Source organism: Chlamydotis macqueenii, chromosome 5, assembly GCF_036417535.1.
Source record: "Chlamydotis macqueenii isolate bChlMac1 chromosome 5, bChlMac1.mat, whole genome shotgun sequence".
NCBI classification, from domain to species: Eukaryota; Metazoa; Chordata; class Aves; order Otidiformes; family Otididae; genus Chlamydotis; species Chlamydotis macqueenii.
Window position 1 is genome coordinate 34155108 of NC_141560.1, and position 13523 is coordinate 34168630.

General features: G+C 35.5%; 1 protein-coding gene across 6 annotated transcripts in view; it reads left to right on the top strand.

Moving 5' to 3' along the window:
* CDIN1 (CDAN1 interacting nuclease 1) overlaps positions 1–13523 on the top strand; it is a 138969-nt gene that overhangs the window by 76037 nt on the left and 49409 nt on the right. The window contains exon 11 of one of the 6 annotated variants that reach the window (XM_086749367.1): positions 4325–4376. The exons of the other annotated variants lie outside the window; for them this stretch is intronic. Coding sequence (XP_086605493.1) covers positions 4325–4352 — 28 coding nt within the window. The 3' untranslated portion in view covers positions 4353–4376. Of the gene's footprint in view, positions 1–4324; positions 4377–13523 lie in introns of those variants that run through there. 6 annotated transcript variants of the gene reach the window in all.

Sequence of the window (13523 nt, forward strand, 5' to 3'; positions counted from 1 at the left end):
GCTGCTCCAGCCCTCTGATCATCTTTGTGGCCCTCCTCTGGACTCTCTCCAACTGGTCCATGTCCTTATGTTGGGGGCTCCAGAGCTGGACGCAGTACTCTGGGTAGGGTCTCACAAGACCTGAGTAGAGGGGCAGAATCACCTCCCTTGACCTGCTGGTCACACTTCTTTTGATGCAGCCAAGGATGCTGTTGCTTTCTGGGCTGCAAGTGCACATTGCCAGCTCATGTTGAGCTTCTTGTCCACCAGTACCTCCTCAGCGCTGCTCTCAATCCCTTCTCTGCCCAGCCTTAGGATGATTTCCAGGAGGATTTGCTCCATGATCTTGCCAGGCACAGAAGTGAGAGTGACTGGCCTGTAGTTCCCCAGGTCTTCCTTTTTTCCCTTTTTAAAGATGGGGTTTATATTTCCCCCTTTCCAGTCGGTGGGAACCTCACCAGAGTACCACTCAAATATGAGGAATGGTGACTTAGCAACTTCATGCACTAGTTCCCTCAGGACCTGCGAGTGCATCTCAGGTCCCATGGACTTGTGCACTTGTTTTCCTGCAGAAGTTTTTGTAAGTTGTTCTCTCTCACCCTGGTCTACACACATGAGTTGCAATGACCAGTTGATTTGACTAACCAGGTACCAAATGAATCTGTATGCAAGTTGTCTTTGTGCAGCAAGGTTTTTTACAGATAAATCAACTTCACCAAACTGCATTTTCAGCAAATGCTAAAACTCTTATCAGTTTTGTAGTTGTAATTGCTGGCCCAAGTACATTATAAAACATGTTCATAATGAAAATATTACTTCAATATTTAGGGTCTTGCTATATCCCCTGGTAAATTGAGTTTGGATCATTAATTCATATCGGTGTTCCCTTTTTCACTGATCATAAAAATGGAAAATCATCCCTTTTCTTAGAGTTGGTGGTTTTTCTTTTAAGAAAAATAAGGGTTTGTTTTCTGCTTGCACACATACCTTGAACTGGAGCACACATAAATAGCACAGCCTCTGTATCATACATTGGGCAATGGCCATCTGAGAACGATGTTTTAGATACTGCTGAAAACGTAGAAATGTGTGGCACTGTTCTGCTTAAAGGACTTGAGGACTCAGAACTACCCAAAATACAAAAGCGTTGCAAAGGACATGCACAATTAGCTTTGTAGACCTTTCTGTATACCGTGTGCATGTTTTTGAGAAAGAAGTGCCTCACATCATGCTGTCGTCAAACTCCTTACTGTTTTCAACTGGTTATGTCCCTTTCTTCCCACTCACCCCTCCTGGTGTGCTAGGCCATGTGTCATACCAGAGATGACTGGTTTTCAGTAGTGACTTTTGTAGTTTTTGGTAAGCATGCTAAGCTCTCACTAAGTAAAATTTACTACCGTACAATATGTTAATTCTTGGCACAATAATTTTTACTTTTTCATGTGTAATGAAGTTTTTTTAAATGTTTTTCTTTTCTTAAACATCACATTTCCTAGATCTAAAGACCTCTTCTTACTGATGATAATCCTTTATTAAAAACAGCAGACATTTGGTATCACTACTTCAAAATGCAGCATTTAAGGGAGTTCTTGTAGGGCAGACTCTAGCTCCTTACATGATTGCCCAGTGGTTAGCACATCTAGCCTCAATACAAGCTGAGAGTTTCATGATGCAGATAATAAGATGACCAAGATGGAATAATGGTCTTCATCTACACTGTTATATGTTATGATTCTTAGTAACTGATTCTCATGCATTTTCCTCTGGACAATGGATAGGGTAGGCTGTAGTGGCTATAAATTTAGATTTGAATCTCTGTTCCATCGTTGATTTCTTTTGTACTCCCAAGCAAATTACTTATTGCTTCTGTATTTAAAATTCACTGTCTGTAATTGCTTCAAAATAGTGCAAGGTCAAGCTTAAAACTGATTAAGTGTTTTCTTAAAACTCAGCATAAAAATGCTACAGATATAGATGTATGAATATGCTGTGTTATGGAAAAACTGTATTCTTGTAGAAAAAGTGTAAAGCTTAGCACAGATCTTCTCATAACTTTCATTTTCTTATCACCATTTATCGTGTGTCAAGGAAGAGAAAAGAATCCAGGAGTACTGTCTGTGCTCTGGCATAAAACGTTATGAAAACAACATAAAGTTCCAGATGTTTTTTGGTTTGTGTTAAGGAGATAAAGGATAGGATTCTAGGAAAAATACAAATCATGTCAAACTACCACTGAAATCATGCTTCTCTGCAAAATGTCCAGGGGAACAAGTTCAGAGAAAACAGTCTGTGTTCTCACTGTTAGGGAAAAAAAACTTTCTCAGTTGTAAAAGCACACCATGCTGTTTTTTGTGTCCTATGCTTTTCTGGCTCTTCTCCGTAAAATCATCATGTGGAGTTCTGAAAATTAATACCCTTACTTGTAGATTTTAAAAAAAATTTAATTGCCACAAGACTAATAGGAGCTAATAGCACTTAGACCCTTAGCCTGCTCAGCCTCTGCCCTCTCCCTGGCTTGAACAGACCACAAAATTAGGCTGGTTCTGCAGCATTGGCATGGTGGGAGAATCCCCTTCTGGGATCTTATCTCAGAAAATATAAATGTGTATATAAGTGTACATATTTATGAATTACATAAATGTAACTAAAATACGAAATTTAAGCATAATACTGTAGTGTTATCATAGTACTTTTTGTGCATATCATTAAAATAATAGTTTAAAATTGTACCTTGCTGTTGATGTAAGTATTTCTTGTCTCTCTACTATAATACTTTTGTCCCTGGTTTTGCTATGATACACATGAGTGAATGTGTCTGAACTGAAACTAGTAAAAAAAATTAACTTTTTAACAACAGATTGTGTTAAGATTCTTTGGTTAATTGCAGATAGGATGAAAAAGCTGTTAACACAGTGGAATATTGTTTTACCTATGGAGTAGTACACTGTGCTGCTTGAGTCTTTTCTATGACATGAGGGAATTTGTGTAGAACACTCCTTTCAGTAGCTCACACTGTATGTTTTAGAGTATTAATTACCTAGTCAGATTTTATTAGAGCCCATTGAGTTTTGCATAATTAAAACTGTAGCAACAGCTAAGTGGTATGAGATGTGGAATGCAGAATCTGTACTTTGCCAAATGTTCTTCTCCGGGGTTTCAAAGAAGGAGTGGAGAAGTGGGAGAAACTTAAAAGTCAAGTCTGACACTTAAAAAAAAATTATGTAGATGTGTATTTACCTTTGTATAAAATATAAAAGTTAAGCATAATAGATTTTTCTATTGTTGTTCTTGTGCAGCAGCAATAATTTTATGTGTAGAATTTCTGAAGTAGTTATTCACTTCAAAATGCAAAGCTGTAGAATTGCAGTAATCGATAACTGTAAACTGATTTCTCTACACCTGCAATTTAAACCTTTCAGATACAGTGTAAGAAAAATTGTTTATTGTCTAAATGCTAACAAATGCATATAACTGAAAAAAATTACCATTGCTTTTTCTATCATGTGGTCATCACAGGCATATCTAGTAAATACACATTGATATCTTTTACATAGAATCAGTCTATCTAGCAGTTCTGTTTGAAGTCAGTGGAAAAACTTGCACTGTCCTCAGTGCAAGGAAGAATAAAACAGCCATCAGTACTGGTTTTAACCAGTGTAATGGTTTGGTCCTGCAGATCAAGTGATTAGGTAGAGCAAAAGATCCACAATTGTACTGAGAGAGACAGTGCTTGCAGCATATCCAGTGAAGGGCCACAAGGATGATGAAGGGATTGAAGCATCCTTCATGTGAGGAGAGGCTGAGAGAGCTTCAACTGTTTAGCCTGGAGAAGAGCAGGATCAGGGGTTATCTCACGAATGTACCTAAATACCTGATAGGAAGCAGTAAAAAGTATGGAGCCAAGCTCTTCTCAGTGATGCCCAGTGATGGGACAAGAGACAATGGACACAAATTGAAATACAGGAAAATCTACTGAAACATAAGAAAAGTCTTTTTTATTGTGAGAGCTCTCAAACACTGGAGCAGGCTGCCCGGAGATGTTGTGAATATCTCCATCCTTGGAGATATTAAAAACCTGACTGGACAAAGCCGTGAGCAAACATCTCTGGTTCACCCTGCTTTGAGTAGGACTAGACAATCTCTAGAGGTCTTTTTATCTCAACTATTCAGTGTTTCTGTGTGATTTTATTTATAATTATTTTTATCTGTATTACTTTAAAAAAAAATCACAAATCAGTGTTAAAATAAGTGGGAAGAAGAGAAATCTGAAGAGCTTTAGTGCACCAGACTGTGCTGCTATTGCATTTAATGTCAGATTTCCTAGATTAAGAAATCCTTTCTTCAGTTTTCAGGATGAGAGAAAATTAGACTAAAGAAAATGAGGAAGAAATTCTATCTCCTGTTAATGTTCTTCTGAAAACTAGTAAGTCTTAAGCATCAATATAATATAAAAAACTAAATTAATATCTTGAACAGTAAGAAAATTATGAAGGAATAATGGAAGGAAAGTAGTAAGAGGGAGATTTTGTAAATCCTGTTGGTCCGGAGTTTGGGGATCAGTTCACAGAAGAGTACACAAATGTAGACTTGCAAAGTTAGCAGTAACTGCCAACAGATCCTAATGTGTTAAAGGTTGTAATCTTTTGAAAGAAGTTGGTTGGCTTTCCTGTTGGCCCTCCTATCAACTTTAACCTCCAACCTTCTCCGGCATGTATCACTACAAATAAAACTGCTGAGGTTTGACAAGAGGATATAAAGTCACTAGGCCATCGCACAGAGATCTCTACATGATTTTCTTTAACCTTAAGCTTAAATGAACACTGCTTTAAGTCAGGGTTTTTAGTAAGAAGTCATAAACACTCACCCGTATCACTTTAGTTTTAATAATTACTGCTTTAACAGAGAAGAGAAAAAAATATACATAGTAAATTATGTTTGACAACTGGAATTTGGTGGTTTTGTTATTGGTTGTCTTTGACCATTACATGAATTGCTGTTCTTCATTTTAATGTATACTTTTTCATGCAAGCTGCATATGATATTGATATAAACATGGCATTTGTGTACAGTGTTATAAATGAATTTTTAGCTTTTGATTAAGACAAACCAGATGACAAAAAGAACTTATGTGTTTGTATTTACCAATGTAAATAATCTTTAAATCTGTAGTCACTTATTATGATTTTGGCTTTTCTGTATAATTTTTATGTGACTTTACACAATACCTTTTAACAGTCTAGGAACTATGCGAGCCATGCTTACTAGAAGTTTTCCTTTATTATTCCGCTCCTGAAGCTGCCTGTATAGTGTTTCCTTTTCACCAGGGAGCAGCCATCCACAGTATTAACTCTTGCAGAGTCCTTATTCTTATGATGAACTTATCTGTGAACATAGACTGTACCTTACTGAAACTGTATTACCTTCCTAAAATTATATTTCTTTCCAGTTCAAAACCATACCAATTTAAAATTAGGTTTTCTGCTTTTCAGCCTCTTGTTTCCATGACAAATTTTGTGGTGTTGTATACTAATTGTCTTCATACTTTTTGTTGCTCTTAGATGGTCATCTTTTGCACTTAGCCATATGTTTTCTCAGAGCAATTACTTGAGGGGCTGTTTGAGCAGCCTCTTCTTTCTGCAGTCCTTCCTTTCCATGCCCAAGTTCCATCCCTCTATGAGCCATTCCTATGTTCATCTACTGACAGACTGTACTTTTTGTCAGTGTCCTCTTTCAATTATCAGAAAAGTACCAATCTTGATCTGATGACATATATAGGTCTTCCATTCTTAGTTATGATTTCTATGTATTTTTAGGGTTTTTTCACAAGCGTAACTACCAGATACTGGAGAGCACATTTTTGGGTTTCTTTCCTTTTCCTGAATAGTTTGCAGTACACTAGTCAGGTCTCAGTAGGCCACACATCTTGCTTTTCTGCTGGTTCCATTCTGCTAAAACATTTTAATTGGTTTTCATTTATCCTTAATTTATTAAATATAAGCTTATTACAGACATGTTTTACAGTTGTAGATGCAATATGTTATTGTCTCTAATCCCAGCTTGTGTTTCTCATCTGTACTTGAACTGTATCTAAGTTACAGAAAGTAGTTAAGGAAAACAAGCCTTTTGTATGTCAGTTTATATCCATCATATATATTGGAAAACTGCTAGGCATTTACAAATTGCAAGAGACAAATACTAATCTACGCAGTTATCCTGGAGGAATGCATAGCAGACTTCACTTAGATTTCTGGTGCTACCTGTATTCTGGGAAACAGTTGCTGTTTGTCAAACCGTATGGTATGTAAATTTTGAAAGTTAGGTATTCCTGGAAGATTAAGAGCTGATTGAATGGGGATAAAGGAAAGCTTTTAAAAAGCTAAATGTAGGTATCTCTTTCTCTCAGCAAGACCTTAGACTGCATGATTTCATATTATATCAAGAGGAGTATAATTTAGCTGAAAATGTGTTGTGAGAGATTTGGTCAGACAACATGCCTTGCACCTTGTGAGAATCTGTGCATCCCTGATTTTGAGTATAAAGAAAGTACTAATCTTCAGGTGATAATTGCTTCTATTTTCCTCTGCAAGTGAGGATAATCCACACAATGTCTATGTTCCTTTACCATATTCCTTAGCATTTAACTCCCACCATCTTCAAAAAGCGGGCACGAAGCCAACTGGAAAGGTATAGGTGACTTCTACCTGAGGAGAGAGGTAACATGAGTTGGAAAGTTAGTTAAAATATTAATAGAGTAAAGCAAAAACTGTTGACTTCCAAGAGTCTTTCCTCTTTGAGTCTGCTTATATTATGTTCAGACAACTATAATATAGTGCACCAGAAAACTCAAAGTATAAAAAATAGCTTTGAGGTATTAAAGATTTAGCTAGTGCTAGCAGAGATTTCTGATGCTCTTTATGTAAGCAATATCAGCTACCACATTGCTTATCAAAGCACATAGGAAAATGGTTTCTGCTTCTCAGAGTTAAAGGATGGTCGCAACAGACAGAGACACGAACATTTGTCATGGCATTACAAGAGGATTTCCCGCTGTATTCAGCTGTTACACTTACTCACTAGAAGCTGCTGTCTGGACACTGTCAGTGTAAGAATGTATTTGCGGTGGAGAAATTACTGTAATCTCAACATGGTCACTTAAGGCTTCAGTATCATCCTCGAGTAACAAGGTGCATAGAAGTGGCAGAACTGAAATATGAGTATAAAGTTATTAATTGGGGGGTGATTAAGATAGTATGTGATATCCATAGGAGATGTTCAAAGAGCTTTGTAATGGGTACAATAGCAATGATTAGAAGAAGGAGTGATGATCCCTTCATGCATGAAATAGTTTATGCCACTGTGGAGCCCAGGAAACTAATAAAGCTTCTGTGGACCAAAGCCATAGAGGCTTATTTTGGCCAGATTAAGACGTTTTCTGGAAATTGTTTTCTTTTTTTTTCTTTTTGCTTTCAGTGACTTAGGGAATGGGGAAATGAGCTGTTTCATCACAAAAGGCAAATAGTAACATTTATTTTAGAGTTACTCTTATCACAGTAGATCTATTATTATCTGTGCCTTTTTAAAAAAATGCAAATTTTAACCGTGTTTAAAAATATGAAAAGACTTAAATTGACTTTTTTTCTTTTTTTACGATGAATTTTAGTGACTCAAAAATGCCTGTGACTCAGGAAATGTGAGCATAAATTATTCTGATACTGGTTAGAAACCTGGAAATAGATCAGCAAAACGTAAAGCAGCTATTGCACATACATCTTGATAACATCTATAAATGATTCTACATTAAACACATACATGAGGATTACAAAGATTCTTATTTTTCAAAATGTTTATACCATTTCAGACTACTCTTTTCTAGAAATGCTGTTCTGTATTTCTCTATCAAAAGAGTTTTTAAGAAAAGCAAATGCCATAAATATAACTTGGGATAGTGGACAATATATAAACCCTTCTCACATTTCTTGTATGTATGCTACGTGTTTTTTGTTTCAAACCATAGTTACTAAAATTCACTGTGTAAATCTCATTATATGTTGTTTGTATCAGAATGAAAAAAATAGTATATGCTGTATAATTTAAAATGTCAACATTGTGAGTGGCGGATATTTGCCATTAGACGTGAATACCAAGTGGCATGTTCAAACAGTTTCTGATAAGGAGAGAGCATTTCTTTTAAACTATAAATATATAATTCCTGAATATAGGTGCCACATAATTGCTTTATCCTAGAAGAATGTGAAATCTACTGACAAACTGAAAACTTAAAAGAAAACTTTAGTGGGAGCTAAAAGTCCAGATTTATGTTCCATTTCCTAAAACGAGTAAAGGAAAGGAACTCATCAATGTTACTAAAGATATTTGGGAAGAAATTGTAATAGAAATCAACTTTACTGCTTTCCCTTCTTTATATTGCAATTCTAAGAAAATCTCTATCTGCTGAAACTTAATATGGTCCAGTATTTATAACCAAAGTTTTCATAGGATTTAACTGAAGTTCACCCCAACTAATGAGTCATTTTGTGAGATAAGCTAAAGTCATATCTGCCATTTTAATGGGGAAAAAAATGCAGGCAAAAATCCTGCTACATTTTGCAGGTGTACCCATCTTTTTACCTCAGACAAACTTGCACCGTACAGATATTAAATGTCAGGCTTTCAACATAAATGTTTCCCAGTATTTTTAACAAGTAGAGTTAAATAAGAGATACAAAGATGTTATCAATGTGTGAGTAACTGTATTAAGTTATATGTTAAAAACATAGAACCACTGTTTTGCCTTAAATTATTTTATGCAAGTAATTATCACATATTAGCATTTATTTACCAATAAATTTTCATTGTCTCATGAATGCAAAAGTAGAAGGGGTCTTGCAGTCTGTGGGCCAAAGGGATAAAAGCACAGAAATCAGAAAAAAAAAGCAAAATTGTTCTCTCACATTCATCGTTTTCATGTGGCACACCTTTTTTTTTCTGTGGTTAATGGCTGAATGAGTAATTTAACTGAGTTTTTGATGCTCTTTTTGAGGTAAAGAGACTCCACCTTCAAATATTATCCTTAGTCCTAGGTAATCCAGTTTCTTAAAGAGCAAGTCTGCAGAGAAAGAAATAGAAATAATTATGAAGAGAAGAAAGCCTTTATAACATGATTTTTACAATCCTTTTCCTACTGTTGTTTAACAATTACTTTTCAAATACAGTACTTCTAATTTAGTTTTACATGATACATAATTAAACAACAGAAGTCACTGTGATTGTTATTGAGTCTCAAAGTTTACAAAAAACACAAGTATTTAAACATCATTTTATGCCTATTTGTGATAACAAAAAAAAAGATCGTTTGCTGTTACACAAGATGAAATATAAATACTTGTATAAAAGACTTGTCAAGGAACTCTGTAATTGCCTTGAATTAAAAAGATACTGAAAAGATATCCAGAAGCCTCTATTTTGGGATTTTTGTTTTGTTGTCGTTTTGTTGTTGTTTCTGAAGCAGAGTAGTTACTATCCAGAATGAAATACAAAATTTGGAACACTTAATTTGGTATTTTATATTGTTATTCTTCATATTCATGATATACTCATTTTTATTTTATGCTTTTAAAAAAATATTCTGTCTTTCCTCTAAGCAATATGAATTAAGAGTAAAATCTCAGCCTTGCTTTTATGTTTCATATTTGGAGATATTTCTGTTAGTTTATGAAGTGGCTTTGGATTGAACTATTTTCCTGCTCTATTACATATCCTCCTAGTGTTTACTGCGTGTATTGAAACTACACCTAAAAATCCTAATAAAATGTGCTGGAAATTGCTATAGAACAGAACAAGAGATACTTTATCCTACAGAGTTAAATGTTGAAGTATAGTACAAGAGTTAACAAATGTTTACAGTGCAGTCCAAAGAGGCAATAAGATAATATTGGTCAGTGTAATATTCACTGATGTGAGTACGTCAGCAGTCTGCTAAATTTTTCATGTGTTTTGACAGATGAGAGATTTGGAGGAAAATAACAGATTGCTCTTGTTAATGCTTTTTGAGAATTATTTCTAACCTTGAGAGGCAATTGGAGATAAAGGATAAAAGTGACTTGCCAATTCAATGTGGGATTTGACAGTTTGCAAGTGAATGGAGAGAGAGGATAGAACCATGAAAGGCGTATAGGTCTTCCTCCATAATGGGTCTTCCACTTTCCAGGCACAAAGAAAGAAATTACTTACTTGAATAGTCACACTGTTTTTTCACGAAGTTCTTTGGGATGGAGTTGAGACTGCACTGATCAAGTTCATAGAAAGGTATTTTGTTGCAGTACAGAGAAGAAATGCGCACCTTTTAGGCAATCTCATCTGTGTAGGTGAAATGAGAAAGTGGGAAATAAACATACTCTAAAGAAAAAATTAGCCAGATTTGAACATGCCAGATATGAGTAGCTCCAGAGGGAGCTCCAAATAGAGACTCATTTGAGGGCTGTCTGTTTTTAGATGATCGTGTTGACCATAATGATTAAGAAAGGAGGGTGCGAAGAATAGTGAAAAGCTCCATTTAGCTATGTCAATAATTATCTAGTTATGAAATACATATAATAAGTTGTCAGAGTACAGGCATTGTCAATAGTTAGAACTTTTGTGAGACATATCTGGAGGAAAGTGTTTGGATCTTGTTTGTCATCCCATGTTACTGACTTGTGCACCATGAAAGAGAGAGGACCCAAGTATGACTTTGAGAGATCCATTATGATTCCAGGTCCATATGTCCTTGTTGTACCTTTACCAGTGATTAAGTTTCCACCACTTCTGGTTCCTGAATGCACACCGCAGGCTCATAATGGAGCTCCTGGATGACCCACATCCCAGATGAGGTGCTTTAGCCACTCTTGTGATGGTCTGAAGTTCATACTGCAAGACTCTACCCATAAATGCAAGGCAAATCTGCTTTTAAAAAGACCTGTTGCAGTGCACTGAATCAGTAAAGTAGATGTACTCAGTGAGGTTATACTTCAATTAGAGTTTCTAAGTAAAATTATCCTACATAAGAATTAGAGAGGCAAAGCTCAAAGCCCTTGGAAACTCCCATGGAAAGCTGTAGAAGAGTTCTGGAAAATCATCTATAAGACATCCAAGTCTAAAACAAAACCCTCAGACCTTAAATATCTAGCAATGCGAAACCCACTTTCTGACTGAAGCCTTTCAGAAGCAGTGGGCCCCCATCTGTGCCTGTGGAACCCAGACTAAACCAGTGCATCAAGTCCAGTGGAGATTTGCATATGCTTCTGTTACCATTACAATTGATACTGTCTTTTTTAATTGAAGTAGTAGAATTTTGATGGTTCAGATATGTGGAAAACCCAGTCAGGTAACAGTTGACAAAAATAATTGAACTGCGTTAATGAGATAGTTTAATGTTCTAGTTGTTTGTTAGTTCAGGACAACTCTTCTGTTGCATATCCAAACTACAAGTGAGATACCATCCTGAACTGCAACCTGTTGGTTAATAAATTTGTGAGCCTGGAGGTTATGCTGGGCATAAAAGATGCAAGAGTAGCAAGAGAAATGTTCTACCAAAATCATACTGACTATAGCCAGAATTGGAAGGTAAACTTCTTCTCCCTGTGGGAGGTCTGGTCTGCAGGTAAAAAGTCTTTACATTTACCATCCTACATTACAAGTATTGCTTTTGTTTTTTACCCTGTCCCTACAACAGTAGTATTAGAAGATTGTATAATTTGCATTGATAAGGAAACACTGATGCTGCTTTTTCGGAGGGCTCTAGGGATTTTGTTTTTATTAAGTGTTTTTGATCTAAATCATGATCCTGTTTAACTCTTAGGCCTGAAGATAGAGTGAGGCTCTGCAATATCTCAGAGAATAGCTAAGAAAACAATCACTTTGAGATTAAATGAGATAAATCTGGTTTCAGAAACTCACAGAACCTTAAAAAAAACAGTGAAGGCAGTATAAGCATCTTTATGTTACTTTACTGCTATTACTCCCACTACTTGGTCCCCTTGGTTTTCTGCATTCATAACAAAGATTGACCAAAGCTTAAGGCTCACGGATTTTATGAAAGTACATTTCTGCATATGGAAACAAGTCTTCTGGTATCACAATGTATTTATCTGAATTCTGATGCTTTACACATCAGTAGTTAGTATATGATCTTACAGGATAATGCAAATTCCATTGACCTCATCAAATTCTGTGTAAGAACATATCAGGCATAGTCTCAGAGAGGTTTAGTAATGGGTTTTCATTGTTGCCTCAGCAAAAGATGCATGATGCCTTTGTTTGTCCTTACTAGCACACTCAGGTTTATTTGGCTTCTCAGTTCTTTTGGGGCTTTGATAGAATTTTTTAACTCATCATGACACAAACTTCTTTATATTATCAACTCTATGAGTTTAATATTGCTACGTTTACCAATTAGTTCTATTAACTTGTTTCTCAGATCAATAAGATACTTTAAATGGTTTTAAATATTTAAAGTACATGTTGACTCTGTCATGTAGAGTCATCACTGTAATTTTTCTCTTGGAGTTTTTAGAACTATTTGCAGCTTTTACATAGGTATATATCCCTAATGTACTTCAGAGCTTCAGTTCTTAAGTTTCTTTTTCTAAATGCATACAATGGGGAAAAAAATATCACTTTTTAAGAGGGAAAAAATGTCTTCTGATTTTCTGACAAGCTTCAGCTGGACATTACTTATATTCTAAAAAGTTCATACTGTTAATAAAATGGAAGAGCAAAATAACCTGTAAAAATGCTTACAGGTCAGCATTCTTAAATACAATGAAAATGAAATAAGGACAAAAATTGGGAAAAGAAGGGGAGAAGGAGGAGAAAAAGGAAAGTCTTGGGGAACTGAATATATGCATTCTTGTTTCTATTGTCAAGATTAATTGAAACCAGTCCTATTACAAACTTGAAGTGAGTATGTGTGTGTTGTGAAAGCATAGTGAGTCTCTTTAAATTCCTGTATGGATCATTTGTGTTATTATTCTCTGCAGAAGAGGAAAAACTGAGGTTTTTTTTCACCAGTTGTCTATCTCTTCATGCTTTGAGGTGATACTTTCCAAAGTCCAAGTTCAAGGTTTGTTTATTTAAAGTTTAAGAACAATTCTACTGTTAGTATTTCATTTGAATATGGAAAGAAAAAGAAACACGGTTTTCATGTGGAAAACAAATACATTTTTTTTCTCCACTTTCAAAATAAAATATTAACAGAACAAAGACATACATAACTTTCACTTGCCCTGCAGCCTGTGCATGGTGTCTAGGGTAGAATAATAAATAGTATGGGAAATTACAATTTTAATATAATTTTCTAGATTAAATAATTTCTTTACTAGAGACAGTGACTAGTTAGCCACTAACTGCATTGAGCTGCAATTTCATCTCCTTGTGTCAGTGCTGCTAATATAATCTTCCCTCCTTTGAGTCAGCTTGTTTGCCAGGCTTGGCTTCAGAAGTACATAATGTTGTTCTGAGATGGCTAGGAGTCTAGTAATGGAAAAGTTCACAAGAAAGTTTTTAAC